Source organism: Helianthus annuus, chromosome 11 (assembly GCF_002127325.2).
Source record: "Helianthus annuus cultivar XRQ/B chromosome 11, HanXRQr2.0-SUNRISE, whole genome shotgun sequence".
Taxonomy (NCBI): domain Eukaryota; kingdom Viridiplantae; phylum Streptophyta; class Magnoliopsida; order Asterales; family Asteraceae; genus Helianthus; species Helianthus annuus.
Window position 1 is genome coordinate 104859890 of NC_035443.2, and position 18315 is coordinate 104878204.

The following is an 18315-nucleotide window of genomic DNA, read 5'->3' on the forward strand; positions in this document are numbered from 1 at the left end:
GGGTTACCCCGGTGGTATTTTATATCAACCAACAAAACAAAACAGGGTGTATCAAGACATAGATACACACTACTAGACTTGGCATACCAAGTCTAGGGAACAAAACAAAACCCGACACAAAGTCACAACCAAACAGACAAAACTACAAGACAAAAAAACACGACCACGAGCTCAAAAAACAAGACTAGAACAAATAGACCCCTTTAGCCTGGTTCAAACTCCATTCTCTGCTTCGAGATCAGCCATCTGTCCAATATCTTCTTATGCTTCGGGTCTCTACCAATCTTGAATCCCATAATTCTGAGACGCACTGTATCTATAATAACCTTTGAGAGCACACTAGCATTCCGCTGGCCTTGAGAAAATAATCGGTTGTTCCTTTCCTGCCAAATAAAGTACGTGGAAGCCGCCACCAGAATATTGCAAACAATATGATCCAGAGTTCTATTATTAGCATTGAGCTCCATCCACTGCATAATCGAATTCCATGTATCCGTTACACCTCCCATGTCAACCATATTTCTTACCAATCCCCAAACCTCTGAAGCATAGGAGCATTGGAAGAAAATGTGATCTCTAGAGTCGCGATCATAGTTGCATAAAGGACAACACATGAGCTGTAAATTAGTAGCACTACCCGCTTCCCAAACAGCCATCCTATCTTGCGTCTTCAACTTATTCTTGATAACCAACCACAAATGAAATGAATGTCGGGGAATACATTGGCTAAACCAAACCGAATTGGTCCATTCGACCTTACTGTTTCTCTGACGTAAGTTGTTCCAAACCTCCCAGGATCCGAAAACCTGTAGATTACCTTCCAAGTCTTTCCAGCCCAACCGATCATCCGCATCTGACATAAGCTGAGGAGTATCAACATTTATAAGGACCGGATATATATCATACCATGCTTCGGGCCATAACCATTGACCGTTTTCAGTAATAATCTCAGCCACCATTGAGTTAATAGAGAACCCAGCATTAGCAATAGCTCTCGGGGAGATGAAAGAGCGAAGGGGGCTGCAAGTACGCCAATTATCACTCCACACATTTGTTTGGCGGCCGCTCCGAATAGACATCCAAAAGAAAGAGCGAACTCTAGTACGAATGGACAAGAGCTTTCTCTGTCCCCAGCTAACATTGCCTCGACACTGCACTTCCCAAAAGCTTTTACCTTTTAACTTGTATGAATGAATCCACTGGACCCAAAGAGATGGATGATTGGTGATTAGACTCTAGATATGAGATGTCAAAAAAGCCTTGTTAACATCCATTATACTCCGAATACCTAATCCTCCCTCATCTTTCGGCATACAAACATCCTTCCAGGCTACTTTAGCACAAACCGAGCCTTGAGTACCTCCGTTCCATAGGAATCTACGCAACCGTTTCTCCAAGTCCTTTATAATACTGGAGGGGAGCATCATAACCGAAGCCCAATGTTAATACAAGGTCGTAAGCACCGAATTGATGAGTTGGAGTCTCCCTGTGAACGATAGGGACTTTGACATCCAATTATCTATTCGTCTATCCATACGCTCAAAAAGGATTTTGCAGTCTCTGGCAGCCAGTCTCGTTGAAATCAACGGAACCCCAAGATAACGAACTGGTAAATTTCCTCTTGAAAGGGCATAACATGCATAATCTGATCTTTCATAGTACGAGGAACATTGCTGAAATACACGGTGCTTTTTGTCGAGCTAGGGACAAGACCCGAGATTAGAATAAATGTATCTAGGGCCTCCTTTAAGTGCTTAACCGAGGCATTATCACCATGAGAGAATAGGAACAAGTCATCTGCAAACGAAACGTTTATGATTTTCTGTTTAGGACAACGAGCATGAAACATAAACGACATGTGGGAAGCTGCTTGTTGAAGAAGAAGTGTCAGAACTTCCATGACTAGAGTAAACAAATACGGGGACATAGGATCCCCTTGTCTAAGACCACGCTTCCCCGCAAAATAACCATGAAGCTCACCATTAATGCTTAAAGAATACGACACCGTTGTGACACATGTCACAATCCAACTAACCATCTTATGGTGAAAACCAAAGCGGTGCAAAATAGACTCAAGAAACTGCCAGCTAACTGTATCATAAGCCTTCTGAATATCAATCTTAAACGCACATCTTGGGGGACCTCTATTAAGATGATAATTGTGCATCAGTTCCTGAGTAAGGAGAATATTATCAGCTATTTTCCTGTCCGGAATGAAGGCCGACTGATTTATGCTTACCAATTTATCCAAACTCCCCTTAATCCTATCTGTTATTATCTTGCTAATGCACTTAAAAAGAGCATTACAACAAGAAATAGGACGGCAGTCTATAACTGAGTTAGGGGTATCCTTTTTAGGAACCAGAGCAAGAATAGTGTGGTTGACCTGTTTTAGAAGTTTACCATTATCAAAAAAATCAAGCATAGCATTTGTCACCTCATCCCCCACAATATCCCAAGCATGCTTAAAGAACGCAGATGTGAAACCATCCGGACCAGGGGCCTTGTCTTCACCAATGCTAAACATGGCTTGTTTAACCTTTTCACGAGTCACTTGTCTAATCATGTGATTAGCCACATCTTGTTCTAACGTGTTAACAAACTGGTCTTCGCCATCAAGATTCTGCACTAACTGCTCAGTACCTAAGAATTTCGAATAATGATCCAAAAGGGCAGCTGGGACGTCATCACCCTCAAATCGATTCCCATGCACATCATTAAGCAGTGAATCTTGTTTCGAGCATTCCTGGTTTTCATAGAATTGTGAAAATAGGAGGTATTCGAATCACCAGCATAAAGCCAATCAACCTTCGATTTTTGCTTAAGAAAACACTCCTCATCATAAGCTGCTTCCTGAAAATCACGAAGACACTTGGCTGCCTTATCATGAGCTTCCACATCAAGAGGATTGGCGTCAACTATCTGCTGAAAAACATCCAGCTCACTACGAAGACGAGAAACCCTATCATGAAGATTCCCTTGCTGGTGCAAAAGTTTACGAAAACAAGGCTTTAGGTTTCTCATCTTCTTAACCACAGAAAACATAGCATAACCTTGCACACCCTTAGCCCATTCAGTTGCAACATACTGTCTAAACTCCACTTTAGAGGTCAAAAAATTCGGAAATCTAAAAGGCTTCGGTCTAGTACGAGTAGTAGACGACAATTTGAGAACACATGGAGTGTGGTCAGATACACGGGCTGGCTGAAACAACGCATAAACATCAGGAAACAAGTCCATAAACTTGAGATTACCCATAATGCGATCAATCTTTTTAAAGACTCCAATACCCTCTTTAGGATTTTGATTCCAGGTAAAGTGTAACCCATGACTTTTAATATCCATAAGCTCCACAAGTTGTATACAATCAAAAAATTCTCTCATTCCTATGGTGTGAGAAGAGGGGCCATATAAACCATCTTCCATATTAAGAGCAGTGTTAAAGTCCCCTAACACCACCCAAGGCCGATTATAAGCTAAGCAATTATGCTTACATAGATCCTCCCAGAGACCTCTACGCTCTTGGTATTTATTCTCCGCATAGACAAAGGAACAAAAAAACACTTTGGATTCGGCTTTTAGATGAATCTCAGTGTGGATCACCTGATCAAACTGTGAGAGAACCATGAGGTCCACATCATCCGTATTCCACCCCAAGATAATTCTAGTTCCTCTTTGACATAAACCTCCATTCGACGTCCAACTCCACCTACATAAGATACACTTACAAACTTTAACTAGATTTTTAACATTTACATGCGTTTCTAGAATAGCACACACAGTCAACTGATTTTCGGCCATAAGCACACGGACCTTGTTTTGTTTCAGGGGACGATTCAAACCCCTTATGTTCCATGAAGCCACACTACCCATTTAAACCCATATAGCCGGGAGTGCTTGCCCACTCAGATTGTCTATCATTTAAGTTACTACCCATGAATTTAGACATTTCCGTTGGAATAGTTTCGAGCACCTCATCATTCATAGTGGTGACCTTCTCAGTAACTCTTTCATCTTGGACAGGAACATTACCAGTCTTTGACCCGTCAACATCACCATCCATAGCTAACACCTGAAACGAGTTTGCCACTTTCACCAATGGCGGCCCATTGCTAGTATTATCATCTGTCTTCGTTCCAGAAGTACTAGCTCCAGATTTGTTATTCTTAGGTTTATACATAAACCTAGGCTTTGGCTTCTTTTGAGGAAACGATTGTTTAGCCACTCGCCTTGTGACAACTCGAATTTCCAAGTATTTCGCATTTATTGCACGTTCATGTATTGTTTAACTATTTGTTTGCACAATTGATTGCTATGGACTTGTATACGCTTTGATGCAATGAATGGTATTATGTGATTATACATGGTTATGTATTACTTGGGAATGATTTGACAAATACTTAAATGTGGTGGTGAAACTGTAAATTGTATATCTTGTACATGAAATATGTGATAGATAATTCCTTAGGGTGTTTTGTGCGAATAGTGAAACTTTAACAACTTAAAACCCTAATCTCTTTTCCTAATCATTCACTAATCATCACAAGAATCAAAACACGTACCCTCACATTCCCTAATCCTCTCTACAATCATCTTCTCATCATTCTTGGCTTCACAAGTCTTTTGCAACAAGTTTGATCTTCCAATCCATCTAGAATCAATCAAGGTAATTGTTTAATCATTGTTTGATGTTAATTGTGATTGATTGATTGATGTTAAAACCCTAGTTCTTCATGTGATAGGCTGTGATTTTGATTTGATTCTGAATTATTGATGATGATGATTAGTTGTATGACTGATAGATGGTTCCTGTAATGATTATAGGTTGATTATTGTTGATCATAAGTGGATTGATTATGATTCTGCCGTCACTATGTATGATATTAGGGTTAGAAACCAAGAGAAACGTAACTGATTTGATTCTTTTGATTCTGTATTGGAATTCACGTAGTGTTACTGTCAGAGTTTCGTAACCCTAATTCTAGTTGTCTGAGTTTTGTGCATGATTGATTGTCTGAGTTTGTGGATGATAAAAGTCTGAGCTTTTATAACATTATGCTGGATCCGAGTTTTGATATTATGCATCATGTCCGAGCTTCTTTTGTAACAATAGATTGAGTTTTTGTATAACTATGAAATGGTCCGAGGTTGTAACTTATGCTTATGGTCCGACTTTTGACCCCCAAGATCTTGTCCGACCTTTATAGGGATCAAAGGTCCGAGTTTCCTAGTTATAAGAGGGTGTCCGAGTTTTGATAATGGGGGAAGGAAGTCCGAGCTTTTTGTTCTATGTGTGTCCGAGTTTCCTGTTATAACACATAGCCCGACTTTTGTATATTGGATACATAGTCCGAGTTTTGCATGTTAGTTTAGTCCGAGTTTTACTTGATGTCCGACCTTTATGTTGTTGATTATGTCCGAGTTTTAAAAAAAGTGTAACTTAGTCCGAATTTCATAGTGTTGTGATTGTGTCCGAGCTTTATAAACAAATTGCAAGTGGTCCGACTTTTAAAGAAAAGCTTGAGTCCGAGTTTCATACCATGTGGGTAGTCCGACTTTTCTTGTAATATATGTCCGAGCTTTAGGGCCTTGTATGTGGTCCGAGTTTTAGGGGGGAGCTACCCCCAGTCCGACTTTCAAACAGGAACCCCCCCCCTCACTTCTTGTCCGATTATTGATAGATGGTAAGCTTAGGGTCCGAGTTAGTTGGGCCGGTTGGGTTAAGCTTTATCTCCTTGGGCTTTGCCTAGACAATGGACTACACATGGTTATTAACTAGACACGAAGTGTATGCGAGTATATTGTGTGTGTCTGTATACTGTACATTTGAGCTAAATACATGTTAAACGACTATTAGACGACACTAGATGAATGGATGAACTATCATGGATGGGATTGCATGTGTGCGTTACATGTACGATATTGTGCTCTATGTGAACGATGAACACGCTAGACTACATTGTGAAATGAAAGACGTGACGCATGAATTATGTGGATACGAGTAACTGTTTATGTGATGTATGATCCTATATACATATATATATATATATATATATTCATATGATACTGAATGCAACTGTATGACCTTGCATGTATGAATCATTCTCTGTGATATCATCCTGTACACAATAAGCACACAAAACACAGTTGCTTGAATATCAAGGATTTGTAAACCCTAATGGAACGTCAACACTTATCTTGAATTTATGTGCATCATATCCTAGGTCGTGTGTAACGGACTTAGACAATTTGATAAACCCTAGAGCATAGCATACCGAGCAAACCAAGGTGAGTTCACACAGCCAAGGCATGGGGTTCCCAGGGTAGGAATGGGATTTGGATTACTTTATTGTACATACTCAGTTGATAGAACCTAACGATAAGAATACGACTAGACTAGTAACACTTATTGAACTGATCTTCGCACACCAGCCAAGGGTTGGCCGCGATATTATGACTGACTTCGCACACCTGCCTTTGGAAGGCCGCGAACTGGAATTTACTAATCTTCGCACACCTGCCTGGTAGGCCGCGATACAGATAAACCTAGTCTAGAATACTCGGGATGAACATCCCCTAATATCTTCGCATACCTGCCTGGGAGGCCGCGATGGAAACTAATACGATACATGACATAACGAACGAACATACTACTACTCACACTATACTATTACTGAACTGTTAACTGTGAACTCGCTCAACTAGTTGTTGACCCTCTGTTACATGCCTTGCAGGTCCTTAGATACATGGAGCTTGCACAGGGAGGAGCAGGTCGTTGTGGAGCATGGATCGTGGATGCCATGTTAAGACATTTAAACATTTGAACTTATGTTACACATTGGGTTTTCATACTTATGCTTCCGCTATACTTTGAAACTATGATTATGTTTTGAACACCTATCGTATTGAATGATTGGTTTACATTTATTACACTTGATATTAATTACATGTTCGATATGATTGGTGGCTTGATCCTGGTCAGTCACGCTCCCAAGCGGTGGTACTCCGCGTGTGGATTTTGGGGGTGTGACAGATTGGTATCAGAGCCATTGGTTATAGAGAACTTGGTTTTAATATGGGGAAAACGTTTTTATTAAAACCAGACTATAACCAGAACAGTGCTCTCAACGATCCACAACGACGCTTCGCTCCACGTGCAAGACTCGACATCCTAGGTAATAAGGTTTATGTTTATTGCCTACATGCTAGAATTGCATAGAACTTTGCTCGTAGTATGCTTACATTACTTTGCTCGCTACTTGTTACTGCTTGAGAACACCTATGTGCCTACACTTTTCTGTCATCGCACTACTCGCGAACCATTCATACTTATGCTACCTTTACTGTTCGATCATGTCTGGACGTGTTAACATGACTCAAGCCCAGTTGACGGCTCTCATTAACGAACAAGTTGCTGTGGCGCTTACAGCCGCACAAGCAGGAGGTATAACCTGCTATTCCAGACCTATCCTAGGATGTTAGATCCTACTCTCGTGACCCAACACTCGCACTTAACCTTGACCTATCTTTCTCGCGCCACGGGTCAGAACGCATAGCAACCTGTCTGCACATTCAAGAACTTCATGGACTGTCGTCCAAGCACATTCAGTGGCACAGAAGGAGCAGTGGGACTACTCCATTGGTTTGGGAAGCTCGAGTCGGTATTCGAGATGTGTGAATGCCCTGAGGCTCGCAGGGTCAAGTACGCCACTGTTACGTTGGAAGGAATCGCGCTAACCTGGTGGAATGCGCAAGTTCAGATATTAGGGCTGGCAGCTGCTAACGCCACCCCTTGGAACGATTTTTAGGAACTCATTAAAAAGGGAATACTGCACGCGTGATGACATCCACAAGTTGGACGTGGAGCTTTACCATTTGAAAATGACGGGGTCAGAAATTGAAGCTTATACGAAACGGTCGAACGAACTGGCCATCTTGTGTCCAACCATGGTGGACCCTCCAAGCAAGCGTATCGAATTGTACCTCAAGGGTCTAGCCTCGGAGATTCAGAGCCATGCTACATCGGCTAACCTCGACAATATCCAAGACATTCAGCGTCTTGCTCATCGCCTCACGGATCAGGCAGTGGAACAGAACAGGCTGCCTAGTTGTATCAGTGCTATTACTACCGCTACCACTTCTGCTACTCCCGCTACTCCTAGTGACAACAAGCGGAAATGGGATGGGTATTCCAGCAAGGGTTCAGCTACCGTTCGGTCTCAAGCACAGCAGCAGCGCAAGAATAGTGATCACCAGAGCCGAGTCAGCCAACTTCTGGTGGTCAGGGGCAGGGTGGATATCGGGGAATTCACCCAATGTGTAACTAATGCAACAGACACCACGGTGGTTAGTGCAATGAGGGACGTTGTCAGAGGTGTCTCAAGATGGGCCATGAAGCTAAGGATTCAGGAGCCCACGGCCTGCAAATCGGAATCGCTAGCAGCAACAGCAAGCAGAAATCCTATGCAAAGAAAAGATTGTTCGCATTCCTCGTTCTGGTCAAGAACCTCTCGAAGTTCAAGGCGACAAGAGTGGTGCTGTGGTTGGCATTACCTCTTTCTTGAAGGCTCAGAAATGTTTGCGGAAGGGCCACACCGCAATTTTGGCTCTCGTTACTGACGCATCAGCGAAAGAAAAGAAGTTGGAAGACCATCCAGTTGTACGCGACTTTCCTCAGGTGTTTCCTAAAGATTTACCTGGTCTACCGCCTCATCGTCAGGTCGAATTTCAAATCGAGCTCGCTCCAGGAGCAGCACCCATAGCTCGAGCATCGTATCGCTTAGCTCCACCAGAATCGGAAGAACTATCGACGCAGCTACAAGGAATCTTGGATAAGGGATTTATCCGACCTATCTCTTCGCCTTGGGGAGCTACAAGAACTCTTGGATACCAATTATCTGTGAAAAAGAAGGATGGCACCTTCAGGATGTGAAATTGATTACCGTGAACTGAACAAGATCACAGTGAAGAACTGTTATTCTCTTCCACGCATTGACGACTTATTCGACCAGTTGCAAGGGTCGAGTTACTACTCCAAGATTGATCTAAGGTCTGGTTATCATCAGCTGAGAGTCCGGGATGAGGACGTCTCCAAGACAGCATTCAGAACTCGCTGCGGCCATTACGAGTTCCTAGTCATGCCATTTGGGCTTACGAACGCGCCTGCAGTTTTCAGGGATCTTATGAACAGGGTGTGCAAACCCTATCTAGACAAGTTCGTCATTGTCTTCATTGACGACATTCTGATCTACTCCAAGAGTCAGGAGGAACACGAGCAGCACCTGCGTCTTATCTTGGAACTTCTTCGAAAGGAACAATTGTACGCCAAGTTTTCTAAATGTGACTTCTGGCTTCGAGAAGTCCACTTTCTAGGCCATGTGGTGAACAGGGATGGGATCCATGTCGATCCATCCAAGGTAGATTCGATCAGGAACTGGCCTGCACCGCGTACACCAACGGAGATACGCCAATTCTTGGGCTTGGCGGGGTATTACAGGCGATTCATCAAAGACTTTTCGAAGATCGCACAGCCGCTTACTATGTTGACACAGAAAGGTGTTACTTATCGTTGGGGTAATACACAAGAGACGGCTTTTCAGTACTTAAAGGATAGGCTTTGCAGCGCACCTATTCTCTCATTGCCAGAGGGCACGGATGATTTTGTAGTCTATTGTGACGCGTCGATACAGGGGCTTGGTTGTGTATTGATGCAGCGGGATAAGGTTATTGCTTACGCTTCTCGTCAACTCAAGGTTCACGAACGGAACTACACGACGCACGATTTAGAGCTGGGAGCTGTTGTTTTTGCGCTTAAGATATGGCGACACTACCTGTACGGTACCAAGTGCACTATTTACACCGATCACAGGAGTCTCGAGCATATCTTCAAGCAGAAGGAATTGAACATGCGTCAACGACGATGGGTCGAACTGCTTAACGATTACGAATGCGCTATTAAGTATCATCCAGGAAAAGCCAATGTTGTGGCTGACGCTCTCAGTCGAAAGGACACTCTACCTAGACGCGTACGAGCCTTGCAGCTCACTATTCAGTCTGATCTTCCTGCACAGATACGAAATGCTCAAGTAGAAGCATTGAAACCAGAAAACATCAAGGCTGAAGCCTTACGCGGATCGAGGCAACGATTAGAACAAGAGGAAGACGGCGCCTACTATGTAACAGGACGCATTTGGGTCCCACTATACGGCGGTTTATGAGAACTTGTGATGGATGAAGCTCATAAGTCTCGCTACTCGGTACATCCAGGATCGGATAAAATGTACCACGACATCAGAACTACATATTGGTGGCTTAGTATGAAGGCCCACATTGCATCTTACGTCGGCAAATGTTTGACTTGTGCGAAAGTCAAGATAGAGTATCAGAAACCAGCGGGCCTACTTCAACAACCCAGGATACCACAGTGGAAATGGGAAGAAATTTCCATGGATTTTGTTACAGGCCTACCCAGATCCCAGCGTGGGAATGATACTATATGGGTGATCGTGGATCGACTCACCAAGTCTGCACACTTCCTGGCTATAAAGGAAACGGATAAGTTCTCCACTCTCGCAGACATCTATCTTAAAGAAGTTGTTTCGAGGCACGAGGTGCCCATCTCCATCATTTCGGATCGGGATGCACGATTCACGTCAGAGCTATGGCAAGCGATGCACAAATCTTTCGACTCACGGTTAGACATGAGCACAGCATATCATCCTCAAACGGATGGGCAGTCTGAGCGCACAATTCAAACCTTAGAAGACATGCTTCGGGCGTGTGTTATCGATTTCGGCAACAGCTGGGAAAAGCACCTCCCGTTAGTGGAGTTTTCATACAATAACAGTTACCACACCAGCATACAAGCCGCTCCATTCGAGGCATTGTACGGACGTAAATGCCGGTCACCTCTCTGTTGGGCAGAGGTGGGGGATAGTCAGATCACGGGTCCAGAGATTGTAGTGGACGCCACGGAAAAGATTGCACAGATACGACAACGCATGACGGCAGCACGCGACCGTCAGAAAGCATACGCGGATAAGTGTAGGAAACCGTTGGAATTTCAGGTCAGGGACCGGGTTTTACTTAAAGTCTCACCCTGGAAGGGTGTGGCTCGATTTGGTAAACGAGGCAAACTCAATCCACGGTATGTTGGACCGTTCTAAATCACTGAAAGAATAGGCCTAGTAGCCTACAAACTGAACCTACCAGCTGAACTCGGTGCAGTTCACAAAGTATTCCACGTGTCGAATCTGAAGAAGTTCCTGTCAGATGACACCCTCATAGTTCCTTTTAAGGAACTCACTATCGACGAGCGGTTGCAGTTCGTCGAGGAACCAGTTGAAATCACGGACCGGGATGTTAAGGTCTTCAAAAGCAAGAGAATCCCTCTTGTTCGAGTTCGTTGGAACTCCCGACGTGGCCCAGAGTACACCTGGGAACGCGAAGACCGAATGAAAGAAAAGTACCCCCAGTTATTCGAAACCAATGCAACCACTACTGAGACTGAAGCTACTACTGCGGAATTTCGGGACGAAATTCCAAATCAACGGGGGGATGATGTGACACCCCAGGAAAACCAGTGAACAATACAGCTTACCTAGCTTCCTCAGTGAGTGCGCACCAAATTTCGGGACGAAATTTCTTTTAAGTTGGGGATAATGTGACAACTCGAATTTCCAAGTATTTCGCATTTATTGCACGTTCATGTATTGTTTAACTGTTTGTTTGCACAATTGATTGCTATGGACTTGTATACGCTTTGATGCAATGAATGGTATTATGTGATTATACATGGTTATGTATTACTTGGGAATGATTTGACAAATACTTAAATGTGGTGGTGAAACTGTAAATTGTATATCTTGTACATGAAATATGTGATAGATAATTCCTTAGGGTGTTTTGTGCGAATAGTGAAACTTTAACAACTTAAAACCCTAATCTCTTTTCCTAATCATTCACTAATCATCACAAGAATCAAAACACGTACCCTCACATTCCCTAATCCTCTCTACAATCATCTTCTCATCATTCTTGGCTTCACAAGTCTTTTGCAACAAGTTTGATCTTCCAATCCATCAAGAATCAATCAAGGTAATTGTTTAATCATTGTTTGATGTTAATTGTGATTGATTGATTGATGTTAAAACCCTAGTTCTTCATGTGATAGGCTGTGATTTTGATTTGATTCTGAATTATTGATGATGATGATTAGTTGTATGACTGATAGATGGTTCCTGTAATGATTATAGGTTGATTATTGTTGATCATAAGTGGATTGATTATGATTCTGCCGTCACTATGTATGATATTAGGGTTAGAAACCAAGAGAAACGTAACTGATTTGATTCTTTTGATTCTGTATTGGAATTCACGTAGTGTTACTGTCAGAGTTTCGTAACCCTAATTCTAGTTGTCTGAGTTTTGTGCATGATTGATTGTCTGAGTTTGTGGATGATAAAAGTCTGAGCTTTTATAACATTATGCTGGATCCGAGTTTTGATATTATGCATCATGTCCGAGCTTCTTTTGTAACAATAGATTGAGTTTTTGTATAACTAAGATATGGTCCGAGGTTGTAACTTATGCTTATGGTCCGACTTTTGACCCCCAAGATCTTGTCCGACCTTTATAGGGATCAAAGGTCCGAGTTTCCTAGTTATAAGAGGGTGTCCGAGTTTTGATAATGGGGGAAGGAAGTCCGAGCTTTTTGTTCTATGTGTGTCCGAGTTTCCTGTTATAACACATAGCCCGACTTTTGTATATTGGATACATAGTCCGAGTTTTGCATGTTAGTTTAGTCCGAGTTTTACTTGATGTCCGACCTTTATGTTGTTGATTATGTCCGAGTTTTAAAAAAAGTGTAACTTAGTCCGAATTTCATAGTGTTGTGATTGTGTCCGAGCTTTATAAACAAATTGCAAGTGGTGCGACTTTTAAAGAAAAGCTTGAGTCCGAGTTTCATACCATGTGGGTAGTCCGACTTTTCTTGTAATATATGTCCGAGCTTTAGGGCCTTGTATGTGGTCCGAGTTTTAGGGGGGAGCTACCCCCAGTCCGACTTTCAAACAGGAACCCCCCCCTCACTTCTTGTCCGATTATTGATAGATGGTAAGCTTAGGGTCCGAGTTAGTTGGGCCAGTTGGGTTAAGCTTTATCTCCTTGGGCTTTGCCTAGATAATGGACTACACATGGTTATTAACTAGACACGAAGTGTATGCGAGTATATTGTGTGTGTCTGTATACTGTACATTTGAGCTAAATACATGTTAAACGACTATTAGACGACACTAGATGAATGGATGAACTATCATGGATGGGATTGCATGTGTGCGTTACATGTACGATATTGTGCTCTATGTGAACGATGAACACGCTAGACTACATTGTGAAATGAAAGACGTGACGCATGAATTATGTGGATACGAGTAACTGTTTATGTGATGTATGATCCTATATACATATATATATATATATATATATATATATATTCATATGATACTGAATGCAACTGTATGACCTTGCATGTATGAATCATTCTCTGTGATATCATCCTGTACACAATAAGCACACAAAACACAGTTGCTTGAATATCAAGGATTTGTAAACCCTAATGGAACGTCAACACTTATCTTGAATTTATGTGCATCATATCCTAGGTCGTGTGTAACGGACTTAGACAATTTGATAAACCCTAGAGCATAGCACACCGAGCAAACCAAGGTGAGTTCACACAACCAAGGCATGGGGTTCCCAGGGTGGGAATGGGATTTGGATTACTTTATTGTACATACTCAGTTGATAGAACCTAACGATAAGAATACGACTAGACTAGTAACACTTATTGAACTGATCTTCGCACACCTGCCAAGGGTTGGCCGCGATATTATGACTGACTTCGCACACCTGCCTTTGGAAGGCCGCGAACTGGAATTTACTAATCTTCGCACACCTGCCTGGTAGGCCGCGATACAGATAAACCTAGTCTAGAATACTCGGGATGAACATCCCCTAATATCTTCGCATACCTGCCTGGGAGGCCGCGATGGAAACTAATACGATACATGACATAACGAACGAACATACTACTACTCACACTATACTATTACTGAACTGTTAACTGTGAACTCGCTCAACTAGTTGTTGACCCTCTGTTACATGCCTTGCAGGTCCTTAGATACATGGAGCTTGCACAGGGAGGAGCAGGTCGTTGTGGAGCATGGATCGTGGATGCCATGTTAAGACATTTAAACATTTGAACTTATGTTACACATTGGGTTTTCATACTTATGCTTCCGCTATACTTTGAAACTATGATTATGTTTTGAACACCTATCGTATTGAATGATTGGTTTACATTTATTACACTTGATATTAATTACATGTTCGATATGATTGGTGGCTTGATCCTGGTCAGTCACGCTCCCAAGCGGTGGTACTCCGCGTGTGGATTTTGGGGGTGTGACACGCCTCCTATCAGTAACAAAGCCCTCCTCATCAACCATTACCTGTTTAGCCTTATTCTTGTCAATCTTACTACAAGTAGCATGATCATGGCCAAATAGGCAGCATGTGGGACACCTTAATGGCTTCCATTCATATTCAACTTTTACACGTTCCATAATGTATCCCTCCTCATCCATCTTGGGAATAGCAAGTGTAATATGGTCTTTAAGATCGTTTTTAGCATTTACCTCAATCATAGCACGAGCATAACTACTCCTACCCCAGTTCTCTGCACACATATCCGCCATATATGAGTCTAATCTTTTCGGGACCCCTAACTTAGAAGCCAACATGCTCAAACCATCATCCGTGTACACTGAAATCGGAACATTATGTAGCTTTATCCAAAGTGGAACTGTTTTAATACCATCTTTTTTGAGGCTAACCTTCGGCGACCATATATTCCAAAATAACGGAACTTTTCTTATCAACCAAGGCCCCCCTTCCAGAACTTTCATCATACCATCCTTGGAATCAAACTTGAAGAAAAAGAAACCAGCGGAATTCATCATAAGCCTTGAGAATCCAAACTTTGCCCAGACATTTTTCGCATAATATTCTACTACAGGGAACGGTAATCTATTCCCTAAAAAATAGCCATAAAGAACATTGTCAAACTTTTCTTGTACCTGTTGAACAACCTCTTTAGGTATAACAACGTCAGCATCCTACCTAGTCTCAACCGCTTCCATAAGCCTGAAGTTGATCTCCCTTATATTACGAGTCTTGGAAAGAAGTTTATCAGCATAAGTGATCGTAGTATCCTTCTTACTAACATCCCAGAAATCCTCATCACCTATGTTGCTATGCTGAATCACATCTGGACTGTCTTCAGCCGGATCAACTGGAGTAGTGATCTTAGTAAGTTCATCAATGATGTTAACAACCTTCGGCCCCTGCTGTTGACTAGACAAAACTCCACGATGAGGGCAGAATGTTTTCCCATCTATGTTCAATAATCTATTCGCAAAACCCTTATTAGGGTTTTGTGAATTACCCAAAGCATCAGACGTCTTGGACAGAATAGAACTCATATCACAAGGAAACAGGAACCATGCAACGTAACAGAAAAGAAAACGAATCAAGAAACCACAGCAAAGGAGACGACAAACCCTAGACAGTAAGAACGAAAAAAAGAAAAACCCTAATCCTGACTTCAAAAGATTAGAAACCAGGGTAGAGTCAAGAAAACCTTACTCAGAAGGATCGACAACACCCCAATACCTAACCTAGATCGATCAAGAATAGGATCAGGAATCAAGAAAACTAGGGTTTCCCAAAGTCGCCAAAATCTCCTAGAGAGCCAGAGAGAAGCCATTTCCTGTTCAATTATATTGTTATGCAATGAGAACCGATCAGATCACACCTCGCGCTTCCGCTGTGAGCGGGTGTGACAGATTGATATCAGAGCATCGATTGTAGTGAACCAGGATTCTTTCTCGAGTCTAAGTCTACAATCACTAGGGACCTCTCACGAAAACCTCTTGTTCATGTTGAACAGATTATAAATAAAATTGGACAGGTCAAAAGGTTTTCATTGCATAAACATTTTTCATGGTCCACTACAACAAAAATTCAATACATATAAACCAAGCGAAGACATTACCGTGGGTGAAGTCTATGAGAAATAGACACATTACATTAACAGACTATGTGCCTACAATATATTACATTATCAGTTTGTGCATTATAAACAGTTTACAAGTTCAGCTTATACAAGATAGAAATCCTTGATTGGTAGGATTTTACATGATTATATATATAGGTTGTTCATATATGTGTTGCACGAAATATTTGGCAAGAACAAAATGCCTTCGACTTCGAATTCCATTGTCATCCTTGACACGCATAACATGGTTAAGACACGACATCTTTTACATAAGACACGATACTCTATTTCAAAACATAACATATTTTATACAATACATCTTCCATGAGAATATCGACCTCACATTTATTGCGGAGCTTATGGCGAACGTGGTTCCTTAGTGAGACCATAAAGCATTGATCCCGTGATAGATGGTTGCCTTCTCGCGGATGCTGAGATGCCTGGCTTCAGTAGTGACGATGAGGCGGAGGTGGCAGCATTGGACAACAACTCCGTTAGTGGGACGAGGTCCCTGTGGCTCATGTAAATCATGATTGACGACACTCTTGTCCAAACAAGGAAGATGAAGTACTCTTCTTAAAGGTGCCCCTCAAGTTGTTATTTTTACAAATTCTCTCAATTGTTATTTCATCTAACGTCGTGCCATTCCGCGACTAATGACAACGGACGTTGACACATGAACTATCATGAAGTTCCCTCCTGTGTTAAACATAGACAATAGTGTCCTCTCTCTGACTGATCGTCTACTTTGAACGAGAGAATGCTAGGGTGACCATGCAAGACATATTATTATTACGGGGGCCCACGTAATAACAACTTGTAGTGCATGGAAATCCTGGTGGACTAGCTAATGATCACTGTTCATTCAATAATTTTAAGTTGTTACTTAAAATTCAGTCTTTTCTATCCAATAGAACACTAACCGAGATGGTTACTATTACACCCTACAATACAATACATGAAGACGATACATATTGTTCGCACCTAACATTCGATCTACAACACAAGTTGTTCGAGACTAGTCATCTAAACAAACAAAACTTGTTAACCACTCATGGAGGATCTTTCCTCAACATTCTAGAATTCTTGTACATGAGTTGGTTCTTTGGTGTCTATGACACCTTATCTTATTTATTGGAAATGAATACAATAAATTCCGTCATTTGACATTTGTCTTATCCAAAGGGATAGTATGGCAACTCCCTCATTACATTCTATTCGACATCTATGAAGATCTTAATGATCTTGTTGGAGCTCGTGAAGCTCAAACACTATTACCATATTCGTCACATGGACAAGTACGACAAGCGAATTTCTCTACTTCGGATGATCAAAGCCTATGGAGTATGGATTGCATACTATATGGACGGAGGCCACTGGTTGGTTTCCCCTCCTCAACAAATTATTTCTTCTTCCACTTAGATATATGACCAGTACACGCAAGAGGCACTATGCATTTTTGGTTGCGGTTATCCACATTATCACTCATTCAAATTAAAACATGTATGAACAATGCGATCTTGAGGTTTCCATGACCGACTGCATTCTTCATTTTTGGACATATAATAGACTATATTATCCAAATATATGTCTAAGATTCTTTTAATAGTGTATATTAAAAATATCATGGCGCCAGGAGGAAGGTCTACACCCAAAAAGGGGTTAACTAATCAACATCTCCCTGATTAAAGTCAAACAAGAGTTCTTATGGAACAACACGAGGGTGCAGAGATTGCACAACATAAAGTTAATCAAGATGACACTAGTGACGGTACTGGTGGTACTGGTAGTTCAAGTGGTTCAAATCCCGATGGATCGTGAACGAGTAGCAATGCCACACCGGACGATGCGATCACACAAGGCCTTAATTTTAAGACTTTTCCGGACTGTAAGCCGCACGACCTCGTTAATACGAGAGGTGCCGTAGGTTCTGTCTGCCAAATAAAGACAATGAAGTTAGTTAGTTATAATAGGAAACGTACTCCTAAGTAAACAATTAGATAAACAGAGAGTCTCCTGCTGAATGCAACATTAACTTGGTGGAATCTCCAAGTACAAACGCTAGGAAGTGATACAGTGAAGAGACTGTTGGGGGAAGAACTCAAGGAGCTTATGCGAGAAAAGTATTGCTCGCTGATTGAAATTCAAAGGTTAGAAACAAATTCTAGAACTCGATCATGATTAGAGCCAATGTTGTT

At 41.8% G+C, this 18315-nt stretch overlaps 1 protein-coding gene across 1 annotated transcript; it reads right to left on the bottom strand.

Moving 5' to 3' along the window:
• Positions 1-203: 203 nt before the first annotated feature.
• LOC110887827 lies at positions 204-959 on the bottom strand. The gene has a single exon (XM_022135393.1). The coding sequence runs from the start codon at positions 957-959 to the stop codon at positions 204-206; it is 756 nt and encodes a 251-aa protein (XP_021991085.1).
• Between the last annotated feature and the right edge of the window lie 17356 nt (positions 960-18315).